This window comes from Daldinia vernicosa (genome assembly GCF_022497035.1).
Source record: "Daldinia vernicosa strain CBS 139.73 unplaced genomic scaffold F5Y00scaffold_1, whole genome shotgun sequence".
NCBI lineage: Eukaryota > Fungi > Ascomycota > Sordariomycetes > Xylariales > Hypoxylaceae > Daldinia > Daldinia vernicosa.
Genome location: NW_025953917.1, coordinates 75,906 through 95,155, shown reverse-complemented (window position 1 = coordinate 95,155; position 19,250 = coordinate 75,906). Strand labels below are relative to the sequence as shown.

The 19,250-nt window shown below is 45.1% G+C and overlaps 8 protein-coding genes and 1 non-coding gene across 9 annotated transcripts; 3 read left to right on the top strand and 6 right to left on the bottom strand.

The window, feature by feature from the left end:
- Positions 1-54: 54 nt before the first annotated feature.
- On the top strand, positions 55-1,787 carry F5Y00DRAFT_548 (P60-like protein). Its single transcript, XM_048013795.1, has 2 exons — positions 55-377; positions 435-1,787. Exons 1-2 carry the CDS (start codon positions 226-228, stop codon positions 1,594-1,596), a joined length of 1,314 nt encoding a protein of 437 aa, XP_047870003.1. The 5' UTR covers positions 55-225; the 3' UTR covers positions 1,597-1,787.
- A 121-nt stretch (positions 1,788-1,908) lies between these two features.
- Positions 1,909-4,892, top strand: F5Y00DRAFT_222224 (FAD/NAD(P)-binding domain-containing protein). Its single transcript, XM_048005692.1, has 3 exons — positions 1,909-2,266; positions 2,338-4,512; positions 4,578-4,892. Exons 2-3 carry the CDS (start codon positions 2,454-2,456, stop codon positions 4,592-4,594), a joined length of 2,076 nt encoding a protein of 691 aa, XP_047870002.1. The 5' UTR covers positions 1,909-2,266; positions 2,338-2,453; the 3' UTR covers positions 4,595-4,892.
- An 859-nt stretch (positions 4,893-5,751) lies between these two features.
- F5Y00DRAFT_t1 lies at positions 5,752-5,822 on the bottom strand. The gene has a single exon. It is a non-coding gene; the product is annotated as a tRNA-Gly (tRNA).
- Positions 5,823-7,086: 1,264 nt separating this feature from the next.
- F5Y00DRAFT_256572 (alpha/beta-hydrolase) lies at positions 7,087-8,202 on the top strand (the record flags this gene model as incomplete). Its single annotated transcript, XM_048010429.1, has 2 exons — positions 7,087-7,492; positions 7,571-8,202. 2 exons carry the CDS (start codon positions 7,087-7,089, stop codon positions 8,200-8,202), a joined length of 1,038 nt encoding a protein of 345 aa, XP_047870001.1.
- Positions 8,203-8,405: 203 nt separating this feature from the next.
- Positions 8,406-10,089, bottom strand: F5Y00DRAFT_445 (uncharacterized protein). Its single transcript, XM_048013673.1, has 5 exons — positions 9,582-10,089; positions 9,485-9,524; positions 9,362-9,429; positions 8,862-9,306; positions 8,406-8,802 (listed from the first exon to the last, which is right to left on the bottom strand). Exons 1-5 carry the CDS (start codon positions 9,762-9,764, stop codon positions 8,474-8,476), a joined length of 1,065 nt encoding a protein of 354 aa, XP_047870000.1. The 5' UTR covers positions 9,765-10,089; the 3' UTR covers positions 8,406-8,473.
- A 1,686-nt stretch (positions 10,090-11,775) lies between these two features.
- Positions 11,776-12,605, bottom strand: F5Y00DRAFT_267361 (uncharacterized protein; the record flags this gene model as incomplete). The annotated part of the gene is made up of 2 exons (XM_048012053.1): positions 12,398-12,605; positions 11,776-12,222 (listed from the first exon to the last, which is right to left on the bottom strand). Exons 1-2 carry the CDS (start codon positions 12,521-12,523, stop codon positions 11,776-11,778), a joined length of 573 nt encoding a protein of 190 aa, XP_047869999.1. The 5' UTR covers positions 12,524-12,605.
- Positions 12,606-13,171: 566 nt separating this feature from the next.
- On the bottom strand, positions 13,172-14,604 carry F5Y00DRAFT_222217 (Alpha/Beta hydrolase protein). The gene is made up of 4 exons (XM_048005691.1): positions 14,283-14,604; positions 13,983-14,221; positions 13,731-13,920; positions 13,172-13,680 (listed from the first exon to the last, which is right to left on the bottom strand). Exons 1-3 carry the CDS (start codon positions 14,537-14,539, stop codon positions 13,808-13,810), a joined length of 609 nt encoding a protein of 202 aa, XP_047869998.1. The 5' UTR covers positions 14,540-14,604; the 3' UTR covers positions 13,172-13,680; positions 13,731-13,807.
- Positions 14,605-14,797: 193 nt separating this feature from the next.
- F5Y00DRAFT_222214 (uncharacterized protein) lies at positions 14,798-15,641 on the bottom strand. Its single transcript, XM_048005690.1, has 2 exons — positions 15,606-15,641; positions 14,798-15,539 (listed from the first exon to the last, which is right to left on the bottom strand). The coding sequence occupies exon 2, from the start codon at positions 15,460-15,462 to the stop codon at positions 14,908-14,910; it is 555 nt and encodes a 184-aa protein (XP_047869997.1). The 5' UTR covers positions 15,463-15,539; positions 15,606-15,641; the 3' UTR covers positions 14,798-14,907.
- Positions 15,642-16,398: 757 nt separating this feature from the next.
- F5Y00DRAFT_222211 (uridine kinase) lies at positions 16,399-19,168 on the bottom strand. The gene is made up of 10 exons (XM_048005689.1): positions 18,491-19,168; positions 18,364-18,441; positions 18,259-18,308; positions 18,048-18,192; positions 17,949-17,991; positions 17,810-17,895; positions 17,734-17,761; positions 17,615-17,656; positions 17,335-17,566; positions 16,399-17,285 (listed from the first exon to the last, which is right to left on the bottom strand). The coding sequence occupies exons 1-10, from the start codon at positions 18,686-18,688 to the stop codon at positions 16,802-16,804; spliced, it is 1,386 nt and encodes a 461-aa protein (XP_047869996.1). The 5' UTR covers positions 18,689-19,168; the 3' UTR covers positions 16,399-16,801.
- Between the last annotated feature and the right edge of the window lie 82 nt (positions 19,169-19,250).

Sequence of the window (19,250 nt, the reverse complement as noted above, 5' to 3'; positions counted from 1 at the left end):
CAAATCGACCTAACCTTGGAACATGCCAATTCTCTTATCTTATCGTATCAGCCAAACATCAACTAAATCTCGACCCTGCATCTGTAAAAATTTCTAGTTTCAATAGCCCCACCAACACCACGGAGTCTAGGAATTCCGCTTCTGAAGTCCTCAGTAATCCGGTTATCTACAATTCCTTGGTACTCATAATCCTTTTCAGATTCGTCAGTGCCTTAGATCGTCGACATGCCGGTCATACAACCATTGAAGGGGTCGACTGAGGCTCCTGCAACTTACAAGCAGCCCTCGAGGAAAGGCAAGAAGGCATGGAGGAAGAATGTTGATGTTACAGAGGTTGAGAAAGGTCTCGAGGAGTTGAACGAGGAAATCATCAAAGGGTTCGCATGATTGCCCTCGTTTCATTACTTCTCTAAACTAACATCGTGATAATATAGCGGTGTCATTGCTGAGCGACCCTCCGAAGAGCTCTTCGTTCTCGATACGGTAGGCGATGCATCGTTACCAAAGAAATTCCCAAAGCATACTTCGAAGCGTCTTAAGGCCGACGAGATTATCGCTGCACGCTCGGTTATTCCAGCTGTTTCATTGCGGAAGCGCCCAGGAGATAAGACTACAGACGGTATTATTCCATCCAAGAGACCCCGGAGGGAATATGTCACGCAGAAAGAGCTTTCTCGATTGCGCAAAGTTGCAGATGGGTTTCACGAGTCCACGGTAGAAGTCGCGGATGCGTCCTTCGACCCATGGGCGATAGAAGCCAAACCCGAAACACCAGCAGAGATAGAAGACAAAAGAAACGATAAGAAAAAGGCACCCAAATCCATCTCGAAAAAACCAATCTCGCTACTAGCGAGTGGAAAGACACCCAAGGCCGTACCGAAACCTACTGGTGGATACAGCTATAACCCGGACTTTGCTGACTACGAAGCCCGCTATAAGGAAGAATCCCTTAAAGCTGTCGAGGCAGAACGCAAGCGCCTAGAAGCCGAAGAGGCGGCTCGTCTCAAAGCGGAAGCTGCCGCTAGGTCAGCCGCAGAGGCGGAGGCCGCAGAAGCCCGAGCAGAATTATCTGAGTGGGACGAGGACTCTGAATGGGAAGGCTTCCAGAGCGGTGGTGAGGAGCTTAAGATCAGCGCCAAACGACCGCGTCGCAAAAACCCAGCACAACGGAACAGAATCCAAAGGCGAAAGGAAGAAGAGCGCCGACTCAAGCACGAAGCTAAGACCAAGGTCCGAAAAGCGCAGCTAGAAGAAATCAAACGAATCGCAAAGGAGGTTGCCGAGCGTGAGCACGAACAAAATCTGGCACTCGCAAACCTTGAACAGAGCGACAGCAGCGCTGATGACAATGATGAGGAGCTCCGGCGTCGTCAACTTGGCAAGCTGAAGCTGCCAGAGAAAGATCTCGAGTTGGTCCTTCCAGATGAATTAGAAGATTCCCTGCGCCGTCTGAGACCCGAAGGTAACTTATTGAAGGACCGCTACCGGAGCTTACTCCTAAGAGGAAAGGTAGAGGCTCGAAGGAGAATACCGTTTAGGAAGCAAGCGAAGACTAAGCTTACAGAAAAGTGGGCTTATAAGGACTTTAGCATTTAAAGCCAACTATTTGTATATGGTAGCTTATGAATACGAATAATCCGCAGCGGGTTAATAAAGAATAAATCTGTACTATCGGTGATACTCGGTGCTCGCCAACGGAGATGCGGTGTTTTCGGCCCTATATTGATATGCATTAAAAACGGAACGAGTTAGGTGAGTTCGGTATTAGCCAATACTATAACGTGCCGATGCACAAATTTTTTTCAAGAATGAACCCCTATCTCGTAGAACATTCGATAAGATCTAAAATCTTATACTTTATTCCGTACAATAGGTCTATTAAAAATAAAATAAATAAAATAAAGAAATGGTTTTGTTAACGTGCTAATATATCAACCATGAGAGTCTTGACATATCTTGTAGTTTTATGTTTGTCAATAAGGCGTTGCAGCAATTCTTCAACTTTGGCCTTTTTAGGTAAAAGTCGCATCATAAGCGGTAAGGAAGAGCCGGGATGAAGCTTTGATATGTTCGCTAATGCAATGTGAATGCGGGTCCAGCCAAGCCTGAAATTCCACGCTTATTTCCAGCATTGGTGACGGCGATCGGAGTCCCACTCCAGCGGGATATGACGTACCACATACACAATTATCCTATGTAACACAAGCAAAGGGACAAGTCGAACCAGGAAAGCGCCGAAAAAGGCGAGAGGACCATTCCTTCTTCAAGGGAGGTTGAATTTCTTCAATTAAGCTCAACTTTTAATAACCACGAGCGCTAATTTATTATTTATTCATTAGGTAATTCTTCTGACTCGACATGTCGTTTCCTTTCATATAGTGTCTTCATTTTTTGTATAACTACTATAACTACTAGGTATAACTACCCCAAACTGGCGAGAAGAAGCTACGAAGATGCCATCACAGCTAGGAGCTGCTAGGGCTCTCGCTTTACGCGTTGGTCGACAGAGCTCTCCTAGCTATAGACTCACATCGTCGCCTCTACTAAGACAAATAAGACCTACTCATGTTTGTCAATTCAGTATTCTATCCCGACCGAATTCTCCAAAACGAAATGACCCTTCCAAAGCTGTCCAATGGCTATTCCCGTCGCGGCGCATTGTGCGTGGAATTTCAGGGGAACCACTCCGACAAAGACGATCCGCAATCCTCAACTTCGCATATCGTACAGCTGCGATACTTGGTATAGGAATTGGGTTTGTGGGAGCGTTGCTTGCCGGTTTTTTCATATACGACTCGACAACCTACAAAGAATCGTCAGTTACCTTTGGCGATTGTCATGTGTCTGAGGCGGCTCTATCCCCGCCCCGGGGAGGACCTAAAAATCTCCCCGTCATAGAAGCGCTTCTCGATGACGACGAAAATGAAGAAGCAAGAAAGAAAAAGACTAAACCTCGCCTTGTGATTCTAGGAGGTGGTTGGGGAAGCGTTGCGCTGTTGAAACAGCTTAATCCCGACGATTACCATGTTACGGTTATTAGTCCTAAAAATTACTTTTTATTCACTCCTATGTTACCATCCGCAACCGTCGGTACCCTAGAACTCCGCAGCTTAGTTGAGCCTCTTCGCAGGATTCTTACCAGAGTCGGAGGGCACTACCTCCGAGCCTCAGCCGAGGACGTTGAGTTTTCGCACAAATTAGTTGAAGTTTCGCAGATAGACTCTAAGGGAAAGGAGGTCAGGTTCTACGTACCATACGATAAGCTGGTCATCGCAGTCGGATCCGTAACAAACTCTCACGGAGTCAAAGGACTTGAGAACTGCTTATTCCTTAAAGATATTAACGACGCCCGCATGATACGGAACCAAGTAATGAACAACTTAGAACTTGCTTGCCTTCCAACAACGCCCGACGATGAGCGCAGGAGATTATTATCATTCGTGGTCAGCGGCGGTGGACCTACGGGTGTCGAATTCGCTGCTGAGCTCTTCGATCTGTTGAACGAGGACTTGACTAGGAGATTTCCTCGACTCATGCGCAACGAAATCTCAGTCCACTTAATACAGAGCCGAGGCCATATCCTTAATACTTACGATGAGGCACTATCTAAATATGCCGAAGATCGATTCGCTCGCGACCAGGTCGAGGTTCTCGTTAATTCCAGGGTTAAAGAGGTGCAGAAGGATAAGATCATATTTACACAGAAGACTGACGATGGCACAATTGTTACTAAGGAACTTCCGATGGGATTCTGTCTGTGGTCGACTGGCGTCTCTCAATCCGAATTGTGCCGGCGGATTGCAGCGAAATTAGGGCCCGTACAAAGCAACCGCCATGCTCTTGAAACCGACAGCCACCTGAGACTCAAAGGCACTCCTCTAGGCGATGTTTACGCCATTGGTGACTGCTCGACCGTCCAGAATAATATTGCCGACAATGTCATCACCTTCCTACGCGGACATGCTTTCAAGCAGGGCAAAGACCCCGAGACCGTCGAGCTCCATTTTAGCGACTGGTGTGACGTAGCATCTGATGTCAAGCGGCGGTTTCCGCAAGCAGCGTCGCACCTAAAGCGATTGGACAAGCTATTTTCTCAGTTCGATAAGGACCAATCAGGGACTCTGGACTTTGGGGAGTTGAGGGAGCTATTAAAACAGATTGACAGCAAGCTAACGTCGCTACCGGCAACGGCGCAGCGTGCCAACCAGCAGGGCTTATATTTGGCGAAAAAATTTAACAAGTTGGCCCACGCTGCGCCCGGCCTGCGCGCCAATGATATCCGCGATGGCGACCTTGACGAGACTTGCTACAAGGCCTTCGAATACCACCATCTCGGTAGCTTAGCCTACGTTGGCAACAGTGCCGTGTTTGACCTTGGAGGTGGCTGGGGCTTTGCTGGTGGCTTATGGGGCGTATATGCCTGGCGTAGTGTATATTTCGCGCAGAGCGTTGATGTGAGGACGAGAGTGCTGATGGCCATGGACTGGGCGAAGCGCGGCCTATTTGGACGAGGTATGGAATTACTTTTCTCATGCCCCCTAACTCCCAATCATGGGTTTAAGCTAACATGTCGATAGATCTCGTGAGCTTCTAAGCATGCTGAAGAAGAAAGGGGGGATATGACCTCAAAGTTTGGATTGAGGTAGTGAGTTCTTAGTAATGAGCTATACCCTTTTAGAACCTCTTACGAAGGATATTTTTGACTCGGATCTGCCGATGAGGATTGAAATGGTGTTACGGGCGGTTCTGGTTTCCATCACGAAGTAACGTAGCCTAGAAAGTTAGACCCCAGAGGAACTAGAACTACCCAGTGTTGATAAAGATGAGATATACCAAGATTAATAATCACCCCTGAACAAGTAGCCGACTCCTAGCTTCTGCTTGGCTTAAAATCTGGACTTCAAAAGTGCATTAAACCGGCTTCCTTTATTTTGTCATCTATTTAAAGCTCTCGGTTGTTATTGAAGTTAGGCTCTTATGTAGATTTACAACCAATCAAATTGGGAACCTAACTTTGATCTATCGCATCTTGCTCACACGTTAGGACACATACATAGGTACATATATTGTAGAGGAACTTATATCGAAGGTCCATTATAGAAACAGTGAGTTAAAATCACTCTTAACTCCATCACATCATATAAGTAATTGAAGTAACCTGATAACTTATAACCGTCAACCAGAGCTAAATCACACACTGAATCCGACGCCAACCAGGATTCCATCCTAACCTAATGACGGGTCCTATGCCGCCTTACGCGCTCTTCGTGCTCGTCGATGACATTGATGCCAATGTAAGTGAGACACTTTAACTTTAGAGGGTACCTAGCATCCTTGGTTAAGAGCTGGCATGTTACGATATGCATAGCTACGAAGAGGTAGATATCCACAATCTCTACAGTTCATAAGAAACAGTTTTCTTGTTATTGACAAAATCTAACGCTCTACGTAAAAGGCTAGTAAAGTCCTACTCGGAGCCAATTGAGTATTTAACAGAATATTATCAATGCCGTGTTGATAGTAGAATCGTGAAGTAGGTAGTATAGACCCACTCCGGTCAGAGTAGTAAAATAAGTATCCACATGTTTTCGTAGACGATACCTATGAAGTAGAAAAATTTTCATTTGGGAGTGAAACAAACGAACAATAGATCAAGTATTCCAACTTACTTACAAGTATGTGAAATGTGATTAGAATTATTAAAATAATAGAGGTACAATGCGGATTATAGGATAAAAATACAAAAAGTTATGCATCAGCCGCGAATCGAACGCGGGGCCCATCGATGGCAACGATGGATTTTACCACTAAACCACTGATGCTCTAGATGGTTCTATAACTTTTCATGACCTAGCTTCCATTATAACCCACCGTTTCTTTATTTTGAATTATCACGAGCATATTCCATTCGGTTTTAGCTGTATAGATAGGTGCCGTACGATAACTGTGTAAATCTAATTTCGGAGGGATCATTCGCGTAGATATAAAATTATAGCATATGCATCCAATGTCTCATAACGGACTACTATTTAAGCTGAAGCTAGATATTAGAAAGTATCTGTGTATAGACTTTAGACAGGTAAAGTAATCATTTCATTTATCAAGAGAGTATTAGTGTATTGTATATACGCTCGTCATCTTCTCTCAGTAACTTGCAACAAGGAGGGCACTTGCGGAAATATTATATGTATAATCTCTCTTTAGCCATTATCCTAACTACTTTAACAGTCTAAGGAAACAGTTATTTAAAACATAAGCTAAAAAAGAGTACGATCGTGCTTCTTCTTCTGTTTATACCGTGTTCCAGCCAGCGTGAGGCTTAATCACGTCGCCCGCTACCCTAGGAACTTTGAAATATTTCGATATCTCCTTATTATTTACCTTGAATCAGTGAAGAGGCCGTAGTTTAGGGATACTCTTAATTGAATCATGTGAATACATAAGTACATTAGGTACTCATAATATGTCCTATTTCACAAATTTAAACTAGTAATATTGAATAAATTTATGCTTTTGGTCCTATATGACAGATATTAGTAGCCACGCCAAACTCACCGTATAACCAAGCTAAGCTTTAAAATGGCAAATGGCGAAAGACAAAGCTCAGATTACGAAAGTTTAAGTACGGAATAATATATTCACGTTAATTAGCAATATACCTAAAGATCCCGTAATCACTGTCAGATTGTCGGGATTGAGTTAAGAGGATGTTGCTTTGAATGATTATATCTCTGTCTTACTGATAATATAGTCACGTCAGATGTTAGACCGCGATGGAGGTGTCCGCCAAGCTTTTAGTGCGGTCAGGATAGGGGCACTTTAGGTATGTTTTGTAATCAGGAATCCACTATATCCTCCGGCCAGTTTCGGCCGGTGATGATAGAATGAAGTAAGCCTCAATATCGTCTGTCTGATGATCGATAGTAGGGATAGTAGGAATATAGATTTGTAATTTATTAATTAGAAATCAAGATAATGGCATCAAAACTCCATGATATAAAAGTCGTGGACCGACTGATATCTATGGAAATGTTACTACAACAGCATCGCGATTAACTAGTTCCGAAGATACTACCTATAGACACCATGAATCCATTTCGAGCATTGCTGTTAAGCTTGGCGATACCTGCAGCCATAGCGGCTCAGGTGCCATCCTTCCTGGCCACTTTCAACTCGAGCCATTCTGTTGTTGTTGGAGAAAACACTTATCACTATCTGCGAGCTCGGCCCTCTGGCGAACCTAAGGGGACTGTCCTTCTCCTGCATGGATTTCCGGATCTTCCACAGGGATGGAAAAATCAAGTTCCACTGTTTACTTCGCTCGGGTATCAAGTTATCGCTCCCGAGATGTTGGGGTACGGACAGACGTCTTCGCCGAGCGAGTTAGACGCGTTTTCCTTCAAGAACATGTCTGATGATCTAGCGGCGTTGTTAGACCAAATTGTTCCCGATGAACAGGTAATCCTCGGCGGCCACGATTGGGGTGCTGGCTGTAAGTGATAAGATCTTTTCTCCTTTTCGTCTCATTTTTGACTCCTCAATAAAAAGATTTGCTAACTTATTTCAAAAGTGGTATGGCGGTTCGCCATATATTACCCTCAGCTTTTCAAGGGGATCTTCTCGTTGACATATCCTTATTTTACCCCAGTGACTGAATACGTCGACTTAGCCGACCAAATTAAGGACGGCCAGTTCACGACCTTCAAGTATCAGCTACAACTACGGGATCCCTCACTCGACCGGCATTTTCGGAGCGAGGAGGAGATCCGGCAGTTTCTAATAGCGACACATTGGGGCCTAACCCCTGACGGCAAGGCTGGTTTCGATAATGAGGGTATTAAACTCGAACTTCTACCTTATCTGCAACCCAGCGATCTCCTTAACGGTACAGAACTTGATTTCTTTGTCTCGGAGTATCAAATCAAGGGTGTCAGAGGTCCGTTGAACTGGTACCGCACGGAGAAAATTAATTTTGAGGATGAGCTGCCAATCGCTCAAGCCGGCGGCCACAGATTCACCATGCCAAGCCTTTTCGTCCAGGCGCTCAAAGATAAGGTGCTCGTCCCAGAACTATCCGAAGGCATGGACCAGTACTTCGACAAGTTGACGAGGGCAGAGGTAGACACTGACCATTGGACCATGATCGAAGACCCGGCCGCGGTGAATAAGGTCATCCAGTCCTGGATCGAGACATTTGAATAGGGGATAATTAGTCTGGTTATCTTATATAATGAAGGGGAATAATTAGTACTCAGGCGGAAACCAAAGTTACAGTTGGTAAATTGGTCTCAGATTCAACTTCTAAACTTAGAATTTTCCCCAATAATCTTCATGTCGTTCGTTATTAATTCATAAGGGGCATTCCCCTCAATTATTGTCAGATATTACTATCCGTCCGATACAAATATAAATCATAATATAATAAAATCTATTACCAAATTACCTTTTAGTGGTATAGCGGTTTGTTCGACAATTATTCATGATGAATCTCTTGTTTAAAATCACGTTCTACCGTGATCCCAGTATGTCCAATCGTAACTAATTCAGTTGAGTTGCCTCTGGTCGCCGTGACTTTCGAAGTAGCATAATTGCTCAGCGCGCTATTATTAAGTCGGGTCCAGTCGTGGTATGATGAAGCCGGTCGCGCCCCAAGGTCATAGCTGCGAGATCGCGAGCTCTTTATTGTTGAACGAATCTGCTGGATGCCTCGGACTAATGGCTTGTAGACTAGGGGCAAGTTCGCGCTCAAGATACTGCCGCAAGGTTCCCATGCAGACAGGATTCCTAAGGGAACCTCACTCCCTAATATGAACCAATATTGTGAGATAGGAGTACACCATACGGCGAGTGCAGGATCTTACATGTGACGTCTTCAGATCTCACTGAGATTACAAATGACAGACGAGCTGCGCTAATAGCACACGTCCCCAACCCCATAGAGAACAGGAAGCAAAGGCCTATCTTCTTTTCCATACTGGCTTGTAATCCAAGAATGATTGGTATTGGCATGGTGAATATCCACATATCAAACATCAAGTTTATGATGTTAGTAGAATATGTGAAAGCCAACTTATCCACGCAGGTGGCTGTTGCAGCAGCAGTACCATTCCACCAACCTTGAACAGGTTGACATCCTAGTCCTAGTATGATTTCCATTGTCATGAGCCATATTACAACGCAAACGGCGGTGATAATAACTAAAATGCGAAATTTGGCTGCGGCGAAGATGCGGTAGTATAGAGCTAGCACCGAAAGCTTTGTGCTGGCGATGGCAAAGTCGTAGAAATGACTGAAAATATAGTCGCCCTGCTGACTATTAGGTCACCTGTTGGTTTTAAAGCAAGGCGATTTCCAAGCTTACCAAGAGGAAAGTTTCTACGACTTCCGTGGGAAGAGCTTCTACGTGGCGTCCAAGACCACCAGAAGCCCCTTTGATAACGTAGATCAGAATCATATTCAAGACAGAAGTTTGGGTTCTACAAACCACAGACTAACCCCACAATACACACAGCAACTGCGGTTATCTAAGAGAAGTGTAAGAATTATTATTCGTGAGCTTTACATACGACCGATATACATACTGTAGCCCAGACTATAAAGTAATCGTCGAAAGCTAAGCGGCGCTGTGCTGACGGCCTTGTCTTAACCCATAATCTGAAAACTGTGCTTAAAACCTCAATAGGGATAGGAATTGAGAAAACCGCATTGACTAATGCCACTCTGGACTCAGCAAGGTACTCGGGGCTATAGTTAGCTGCAACCATAGCGATTATAGCCAGGTAGTAGGTAGTTGATACTGATCTAAATACATGAACATTAATGGGCTATGAGAAAGAGACTCATGAGAAAAGGGAAGATGGGCAGGCACTTAGCACATTATAAGATTATCGCGATGATATTTCCAGGTCGTATCCCGTTGTTACACAGATCAAACATAAGTCGGACACCGATCGAGGGTCATACCGTTCCTTGGGACTTGTCCTTGAGACTTGGAGCTTACAAGGCTAGGCGCTTACTGGCGTTCTACGCAGGCTGCTAGATCTTATGCAAGTCTCGCCAATCCCGTGCGATACGATCTCAAAGCCTACCGAGACATAAGATAGGTATTGCAAACGCCTATCTAGAGCTGAATTCTACTTCTAAGGTGGGGTGACATTCTGTTTGCCCTCCGTCACCGGGTAAGCACCAAACACGTGTATCCCTTGCAGCGAGCAAATACGGTTCTCTGTATCGGTCGACCGGTCTGATGTCTTACAGAAATCCTTACACTACGCTTTACTCGCCTATCTAGGAATTAGATTTACATATTACGGGAAAAGCACGCGCGCACTTCGGAGAAGAGACGGCATGCTAGTAGTTACCGAGGAGAGCTACATATATTCCTCAATATAGCCTTGCGATACTTAAATGCCTCCGCCAGCCCAAATAATGGGAATTTATTACCAATGCAAAATTATAAGGGTAGAGCAAGATGCCCCGTCTTATCGATGAAGCCGAGAGCTAAAAAAACGCCATCTATGACTTGCCTAGAATAGGTGGCATTTATCGACCACCCGTATACGCCGCAACGTAATTGCCTATCAATTGGGAATGTCTTGGCTTATACCTAATTGCCCAGGAAATTGTCACTGTATATGTCGAGATACGATGTTTGCTATAAATACTTTTAGAGAGAAACACGAACGATTCCAACTACGTAAAGCAGTATTTCTAACAAACGACCTAGGTACCTTGGGTAGACAAGGGGTAAAAGACCCAACGTCCTTCTCGTACAACCCTAAGTCAAAAAAAGAAAAGTCATTTATCTGGAATTCACACTTTTTCTTGGATCAGTCACGAATTAGTAAAGGGCTGAAATCAGCCCCCACATCATGGGCGCCGGAAGCTGATTTAGTTGAGTCGATTCCTCAGGGCCCAGTGAAAAATAGTCTTTACAAAAGCCCAAATAGCCTCGCAATATTTGCTATTTACTCCCCCTCCCTTTCCCAAAAAGAAGGGTTTCATTACGAATGCGAAGTGAGGAGTAGGTTGTATTTAAGTAGCGTCCGATACTGCGTTACAATCAGTGACACACTTGTGTATATTTATGAAATTTTAATAGTTGCAAATCACACATCCCCTCCTACCACTATACTCTAGACTCTATTCAGAATCTCCCACCATACTATAAATTGTGGTTTATAACCCAAGCTCTGCCCCCTACTCACCTCCGGTACCAGATATATATTGAACTATATAGGAGTGGCCAGATAATGCAACGTTTTTAAATTTACTTGCGTATCCCGTTATCCCCAATATTCATCTTATTATTTCTTTACCGCCAATTATAGTTTCGAATTTTTCACGGCGGAACAAGTGCTGAACCATTGACGGGGCGGAATTGGCAGAGCGTACCTCACAATACAACATCATTATTCCCTACCTCCGCCCCTATTCGCTGTTATACTTCGACCCCAAAGACCAGCGCATCATATTTGAGGTACTATATTTAAGTACTACATATGAAATCCCTACAACGCTATTAGACTTTTCCATATTTTAATACCTATGATCCCTCCCACTAAACTACATATTATTTACCCTGGTGGTGACAATAAAAGACACTACAAGGATTTAATCACCATAATATTGGTAAATAGAGCCATATTAACAACCGCAGTCGTAATTTTAGAAGTATCAATTAGTTATTAACAATTAAAATATCAATACCAAGCCCTCGACCCCTTGGTAGCCCCTATTTATAACCCTCCACCCTTGCAGTATGCATCAACCCTTTCACGGAACCGGGAACCGCACATCGCCTCCCAACTTGGAATAATTAATCGTGAGGAAATGTAAATCGGAGCCTGCCTTTACTTCCAGAGCATCCGCCGCGTATCTATATCCCCCGACCGGCGGGATGACGAAACTCGGGGTGAAGGACGGCAACTTCCACATATTCCTGTAGTTCATCTTGTATCGCACGAGCAGCTCCTCCATGCATCTGAACTCGAGATATCGCCCGTTCTGCGATCTAAACAGCGAACCCTCCGCGTCGTCTAGCACCAGAGCATAGTAATTCCTGAACGCAGCTATGTCTTTCGGGGACATCCCGTGTGTCTCATGCGTGCTGAAGATGAGCAACTCGAGGTCGGCGCGCGCGGTGTCGATCTCGGCTTTTATGCTCTGCCAGACTTCCTCCTTATCTCGCAGCTCTACCATCTTGAGATCGTCGTCGACAAACTACAAAATAGTTAGTCGGTAACCTAGCGCTATGTGATAATAGGAGTATAGAAGGAAGGGGAGGAGATTTTTATAATTTCGATGTTCAATGTTTTTACGAATTCGCACGGGCACGAATGATGTCTTTGAGGAGGCTGAGTTGTGATGTGCATGTAAGAGTATAATAGGTACTTACTGCGCCATGGGGATACGCGGCTCGGAAGATGCGATAGATTAATTCCCTCTTGATTGGCATTTTAGGGAACCGCCATCCCTCCATGTGATTTCTATGCCACCAGTTTTCTGCTCCGCCCTGATGCATCGTCGCTAATTTTATAGTCGTTTTGTTATGCAACGCTGATAATTGTTGGTATTGCCAAGACCCGGTGTAAGATGCAGAATTAGAAAAAAATTCAAAGTTTTTAGTCCATCTAAGATATTGTAAGGTGGGCGGGCATGATTTAAATATTATATCTCATAAGGCGCCTACGTATGTCTAAGGCTGTGCGAATGTGAGGAAGATGGCGACCCGTCATGTTCCTGAGTCCACCTATGTTAGCTGAGCTGAAGCATGACCGTGTACCAACACGTGGTACTAGTCCTACAAGTAACATGATAAATCATATCCATTAGCTTCTCATTTGTTTTAATGAGTTTCAAAGTAGTTTGATTCACCTATTTTTTGGCCTAGTTATTATTAGTTTCATATGAACCTTTTGTTTTGAATGTCCCTTACCTACTTTGTTGGACCTGAGATGTTATATGAAAATGTACCCCAATACCAAAAGCGATACGCCAGCCAATAGGAAAGCCTATGGCGTGTTTTTGTTCGCACGAATAAACGCTTTTTTCGAACGTCTTCTCTTCTGTTAAAATGGAGGGCTGCGTATCAGAATTAAAGTAACTCTGAGATTTTTTCATATAAGTAATGTCTCGCGGAGTATCGCTACAAGATATGCTTATGACGATAGGAAATTACCTATTCAATTAATAGCTCAAGATATCTACACATTGCCATCAAGCCTAGAGCTGAAGGCCAGGCTATCTGGGGTCTATTGCGGTACTCTCTCGGAAACAACACGCCAGAAATCGCAGCGCCGACCACGGCCAACTTCCCAAGTGTACGAGTCGGTGAGGTTGAAAGTATCCACAATGCCAGGACCATCCCGTCTATAATAACTCAGGTAAGGAGGCACCGTCACTTTAGACACATCTCCCCCGGTAGTGTTCAAATTCATCTGTACTCTATTCTCTAGAGTGAATTCCGGCCACTCGATATTTCCATCCGAGCCAATCGGAACCGAGAGTGTCATACGGAATGCCATCGTCACTAGGTAAGGAATCAATGCTATAAACAGTATTAAGGGATAAGACGTCTTCCGGGGTGAATAAAGGGAACGTGTTCGAGATGAAGCTGTCGTATTTCTCTTTGGCTTCGACATAAGGGTTTGTTAGGGGTACGCCTTCATTGGCGTTATTCTGTATTATATCAATATGATATCCAAGACCGACAAAAAAGCGGTGCATACACCAACGAGAATTCTTTTCCCATTCACCTTCCTCTGCGAGAGCTGCATAGATAGCTGTTCCTGTATATAATCATCATCTATGACCGGTAGAAATGCGAAGCTGCCGAAGTAGCCCTGCGTCGTAGAAACCACCTGACGACTCGCCGCCAATAATCGTAAGTAGCTCCGAAAACAGAGTCGCCACCTCCATCTAGGCTATATGGTCAGCGAGGTGAACTGCGCCTTGCCATGAGATGGGAGTGAGATGCATACGTATCCAAAGTAAGACGGGCAAATTCGAGGCGTTAGGAGTTGCATACACGTTGAGGTAGAGACAATCTTCATCCCCTGGGCCAGAATTAAAGCCGTAGGCTTCGGGGATACCATAGGCTCCCGTCTGTGGGTATAGAGGTGGCTGTTTGACCGCCGGTGTCACTTGTGTATTGTTCCAGACGGGAAGCTGAGGCGCTTGCCACCGCAACTTTCCGATAGGAGCAGCAGCATAACGAATACTGATAAAATTAAAACTTAGCCTGAAATTCAATAAAATGCCAGATATAACAAGTCACTTACCTCTTCCAAATATTAAGATCGTAGGTGTCGTTGTAGTAGCCCTGGTAAGTCGCGTACCCGAGATCGACCGTTGGTGGCGCCGCTGAGTCGGGGCCGGCCGCAGTCCCGGTCGCTTGGATTGCTGCGGTAAGAATCCACGAGAAAATACTACGCGTAGGATTCATTACTGCCACGGATACATGAGAGCTGCTAGGTATTAATTGACCTATTAGTGAGATGCGATAACTCACTTGCACCAAATATGAGAGATGACACATCGGGACAAGCTGGCGTTCCCCCTGTGTTGAATTATATATATCCTGTAGTTATTCTTCATTGTTGCTGCGTCTGGTTTCTTTCTGCCTAGACTGCCGGACTGCTAACTTCATGTAGATAAAATCAAGGGTAGGAATCCCAGAGCCATGGATCAGCTCCCCTTGTATGTGCATATTTGAATTTGGCTCGAGCAGCTGATAACCTGAGATCCATAATTGAGTAATATCCTACTCGAACTAACTCAAGGAGGCATATAAGACGTTACAATATAAGTCGGCAATATTGCCCCCCTTTCCATACCAACAATTTAGTTAAGCAAATAGTCCAAACATGGTATAAAAGACTCAGGAATAACGCTATACTAAACAACTTAAGGCACCTGGTTGAAATCATAACTGTTTCCAAAGCCCCTATTCAGGTACGTCCTGAGCGCTTCCTCCCTACTTATCCAATCCACAGGGACCTCCAACCCCAAGCGACCCTCACTCTCCAGCCTTTCCAGCACAGGCTTGATATCCTCGGAGAACTGCAGACGCATGGGATTCCTATACCACGGCGCGAAATGGATCATAGCAAGCATAACACGGACATCGCGCGCCAGATTCGGCATACCCGCATGCCAGAGCCGCAGATCTCGTATCACGACACTGCCTTTCTGAACGACGGGCTGGGATGGCGGACACACCTCTTTGCGCTCGGCTAGAAGACTGTTCTGTATGCGACCACTGGCTCTCTCGCCGTGCGCGCCCTCTTGCCCGTCTACGTTTGCGTCGTGCTTGTGGGTTCCGAGCCAGATCTCGGTCGAGCCGTTTTCCGGTGTCATTGTGACCAGGGGAACGTTGACGACTAGCGCGAATGGGTGGTCCGGGTGTTGGAAGTCTGCGTCGGAGTGCACCGGTTGGCGTGTCGGGGTTCCTCCCGGCATGGCTGAATTGGCCGAGCAGAAAGTCCACTTGGGACGGGGACCGAGCACTGCTGTTGTGATCTGAGTTGCGATGGGATCTGAACATTATTAGTCTCACGAATATACACCTATATATGATAAACGGTACATTATGAAAGACTTACTTGTGAAGATAGTAGGATTGAAATACTCGGCTACTGGAGGGGCGTCCTGCTGTAGATTCCCCGTATTATAGTTGAAAGGACCATCTTCACCTCGGTCTTGTAGAACTCGCGCATCTTCCACCATTTTCTTGTTTAAGTGGTCCAACGCGTCGTGAGAGATTACATCCTCAACGACAACAAGGCCATCTCGGTGCATAGCACCAACCGCCTTCTCCAGATTTCGAGCATCGAGAAATCCTTTCTGAGCTTCTGAGTGAGAAGGCTTCACCACCGTAGGTATACGTTGGAGATGTCTAGGCTGAGCAAAAGATGCGAAGGCGCGACGTCCGCTAAATGAGACGACTCGGCTACGAAGCAGTGACATTTTGTACCTTTAACAAGAACGTCTATTCTGTAATTATCTATTTTACCAATTCGCTATGTAAGCAATCCTGTTAACTTAAACTATAGTCTCCAAATGCAGCGGTCTAAGGTGAGGTCGGAGATGTGTGACGGAGATGCCATTTTGGGAAGTACCGGCGCCCATTCCGACGAAGCCATCAAATAACTTACAAGTAACCTCGGGAATATTAACGATTTTGTGGAATATAATGAAATGGCCACGGCTCCGCACCTGCCGATTTATCTCTATCGGGTATGCCGACCAATTTGCCCCAAGTCTTCGTCTTAGTTGGCTGGAGAGTTGGAAATGATGCTTTGATAGGCGGCTCACTTACACATCAGAACTAAATTTTGGGTAAGTACCTACCTAAGATAGGTAGGTAGGTATTCATGCTAAGAATATGTCAGACGGGGTATCATGTGGATGATTACATACTACTAATAGGTTATGAGAAAAATACGCTCGCTTTCACGACTACGGCCGAACATGCATCTAGCACTGGATGGGGAAGGAAGATGTCGTCTTGTATGATCCCTCACAGCCGACGGCTGACAAATTCGAAGGCGGGATCCCCACAGAATATCGTATAGAGAACAACATTCAGATTGGACGACTGGTTATTGATGCGTATTGAATTTGCCGATCTCTAATCCCACTCTAGAATATAAGACGGTATCCGAGAGATATATATGCAACCCCTTATACGCAACTAGTACGTATAATATGAATGAGACCTTGGATCTGACACTCACAGCGATTGAGCTGTCCTCGAATTCCGTCGAGGCTCACATATTAATGCTTACGCGTACATGTCTCAGCAGCGGAAGTATCTCTGCTCAACCCACCTATCTTGAAAATCGGCGACCATGTTACCGATGACAACGGTGACTTCCGGGAACACCTTCGTCAGACGATAGACACCTACGTAGCCGGCCGAGTATGTTGCAAAGACGATACGATCTTGCGGGACTCCGTGGTCTACGAGGACTTGGACGGCCATCAGCGCAGAGCCTCCGCTAGACATCTGGGCATCTAAAAGTAACACGGTGTCATGCGCGTTAATGTCCTTGGGAAGTTTCAGGTAATGAAGTTCGGGTTCTCCAGTACGGACGTTGGATTGAATGAGGAGGCGTCCTGTACGACCATCTGGAATCACTCTCCTCAATCCGGCCTCAAAGGCAGCACCTCCGCGAAGGACGATGACTGCGCTGACTTCGCCTTTGGGAGTCAGCCCATGATACAGTCTACCAGAGGGCGTTTCGACGGCCAATTCTTTGAAGTGAGCATTGTTCAGGGCCCTATGACTGTGAGTAAATAGCAACGGTAAAACGTAAGTAGTACACGTACTCTTCGATGAGCAGGCACGAAAACCTATCAAAATAAAATATAAAGTCTTCGCTCGATGTGTCAATGTCCTGAACTATAGTATTCATGGCTTTGAGCTGAGGGGTTTCCTTAAGAACGATGACTCGGTCGGAAAGGGGCTCGCTTTCACAACCGGCCTCTAGGCTTCTTAAAGCTGCTCGATGACGCGTTGACTTTTCCAGTAGTTTTCTTTCGATATACTGGGTGACCATAGCTGCATTGATGAGTGTATGTCTCTCGTGGGAAAATGACTACGACTTACCCATTGCAACTCGATTCTCTATTCCACGTGGCACGATTATGTCTGGAGGAATCAGCCTGGATGATGGGCCGGATGGCGAATAATAAATGACACGGATTTTCTACTATATGGACACTTACCAGCATTGTTTCTTTGTGGGAGGACATACTAAGGAGAAGGTTAAATACGCTCCATGGCAAGGTTTAGACGGCTTACCTTTTCATAATTCGGCTTTACAAAGCCAAACCACTGCTTGATACAGCCTTCTACCGTGCGACCTCGGTCTTTAACATCTCGTAGGACTATAACAATCAGACCATGCCTGTTCGATTCTAATCACGCAGTATATACTTACTTCTCCTCGAGAGACACGTGTCTGCGTCAGCTTCACAATAGACCTACCAATAGGTTAGAGCCGTATCCCGGTTTATATTTAGTCATAAGGGGTACGTACTCTCATGTCCATGAGGTCCATCACCCTCTGGTCATACAAGGCAAATATTCCCTCTAGGACAAGCACATGAGGAGAGTATATGGTGGTCGTCTCTTTTAGACGCTGATGCTTCTCAAAGGAGTATATTGGTATCTCGGTACGTTTGCTGAATAGAGGCATATTAGTGCATATGTTTACGGCAGCACCATTGCAGAATCTACAACATACTCACCCTGCTTTGAGGTCCTGGAGAGTCTGAACTAAGGCATCAAAGTCTATCGCCTATAAAACGTATATTAATATGACGGTAATAGGGCTCTGGATGCCAAGATCTAACCTCTGGAGAGTCGAAATCATATTCGTTGAGGAATGCTTTCCTAGAAGCTTCGGGGTTCAACGGTTTATAGTAGGAGTCCTATGATTCGTGAGATAAGAAGTCACCTCCTTTCTCTAATTATGCTTACCATTGATAAGATGACAACCCATGGCAGATTTAGTTCACTGACAATGGCGTGCGACAAAGTCGACTTCCCAGATCCAGAACTTCCCGCAATGCCAATGATGCTCAAATCGGCCCATGGAGGACTGTAGTGGACTCTCTTAGCGATGGTGTCAGAGTTGTTATCAGCCACGATGGCCGGCGACCCAATACCGATATTCATGACTATCTGCTCGAGCTAAATATCATATACTTATAAAGAGACATGAAGTAGATGAAGCTCTTATGTATACAGCCTAACAGCCTAACAGCGTGATATGGGATCTAGAAGCTCAAGAAGTGAAGCGACTGATGTCGCGTGCCCATTAGTGTCAGGTGTGTTCTAGGCAGATGACAGGGTTATAGATAAATGAATAAGACGGGGTGAAGATTAAAGTGCTTCGCCAGATGAAATAATAGGTAGCTGGGTCTTTCGAAACGTATTAATAGAGCTTAGAGAAGCTCTCAGCGAGAAGAAGCGAACGAAATCGGAAATACAAACTATAAAAACAATAAGAAAAAAGGAGGATCTTCGTAAAACCAACCATGATTAGGAAGAAACTGGTGTGGGTTGTGGACTGTTCGAATTTAGCAAGTCATTTTGGAGCTTGGGGCGTGTTAGGTAATGACAGGACGAAAGCCACAAACTGCCACAAACTGCCACAAATAACATGAAACGGCTGGACCTGCATTTGATCAGGGCTCTATGCGTAATGCGTAAGCCACATGTCGGGACCCGTCGGCCG

Coding starts and splice junctions, on each gene's coding strand:
- F5Y00DRAFT_445 (XM_048013673.1), bottom strand. CDS start 9,764: ATGGTTGCAGCTAACTATAGCCCCGAGTACCTTGCTGAGTCCAGAGTG. Junction 9,430..9,484: donor TATTGTGGGGTTAGTCTGTG/GTTTGTAGAACC, acceptor ACGTTATCAAAG/GGGCTTCTGGTGGTCTTGGA. Junction 8,803..8,861: donor GAGATCTGAAGACGTCACAT/GTAAGATCCTGC, acceptor GGTTCATATTAG/GGAGTGAGGTTCCCTTAGGA.
- F5Y00DRAFT_222224 (XM_048005692.1), top strand. CDS start 2,454: ATGCCATCACAGCTAGGAGCTGCTAGGGCTCTCGCTTTACGCGTTGGT.
- F5Y00DRAFT_222211 (XM_048005689.1), bottom strand. CDS start 18,688: ATGAATATCGGTATTGGGTCGCCGGCCATCGTGGCTGATAACAACTCT. Junction 18,193..18,258: donor CTCCAGGACCTCAAAGCAGG/GTGAGTATGTTG, acceptor GCCTCTATTCAG/CAAACGTACCGAGATACCAA. Junction 17,286..17,334: donor TCGTGCCTGCTCATCGAAGA/GTACGTGTACTA, acceptor TCACAGTCATAG/GGCCCTGAACAATGCTCACT.
- F5Y00DRAFT_548 (XM_048013795.1), top strand. CDS start 226: ATGCCGGTCATACAACCATTGAAGGGGTCGACTGAGGCTCCTGCAACT. Junction 378..434: donor AACGAGGAAATCATCAAAGG/GTTCGCATGATT, acceptor GTGATAATATAG/CGGTGTCATTGCTGAGCGAC.
- F5Y00DRAFT_222214 (XM_048005690.1), bottom strand. CDS start 15,462: ATGCCGGGAGGAACCCCGACACGCCAACCGGTGCACTCCGACGCAGAC.
- F5Y00DRAFT_222217 (XM_048005691.1), bottom strand. CDS start 14,539: ATGTGTCATCTCTCATATTTGGTGCAAGTGAGTTATCGCATCTCACTA. Junction 14,222..14,282: donor GATCTTAATATTTGGAAGAG/GTAAGTGACTTG, acceptor TAATTTTATCAG/TATTCGTTATGCTGCTGCTC. Junction 13,921..13,982: donor GCCCGTCTTACTTTGGATAC/GTATGCATCTCA, acceptor CATATAGCCTAG/ATGGAGGTGGCGACTCTGTT.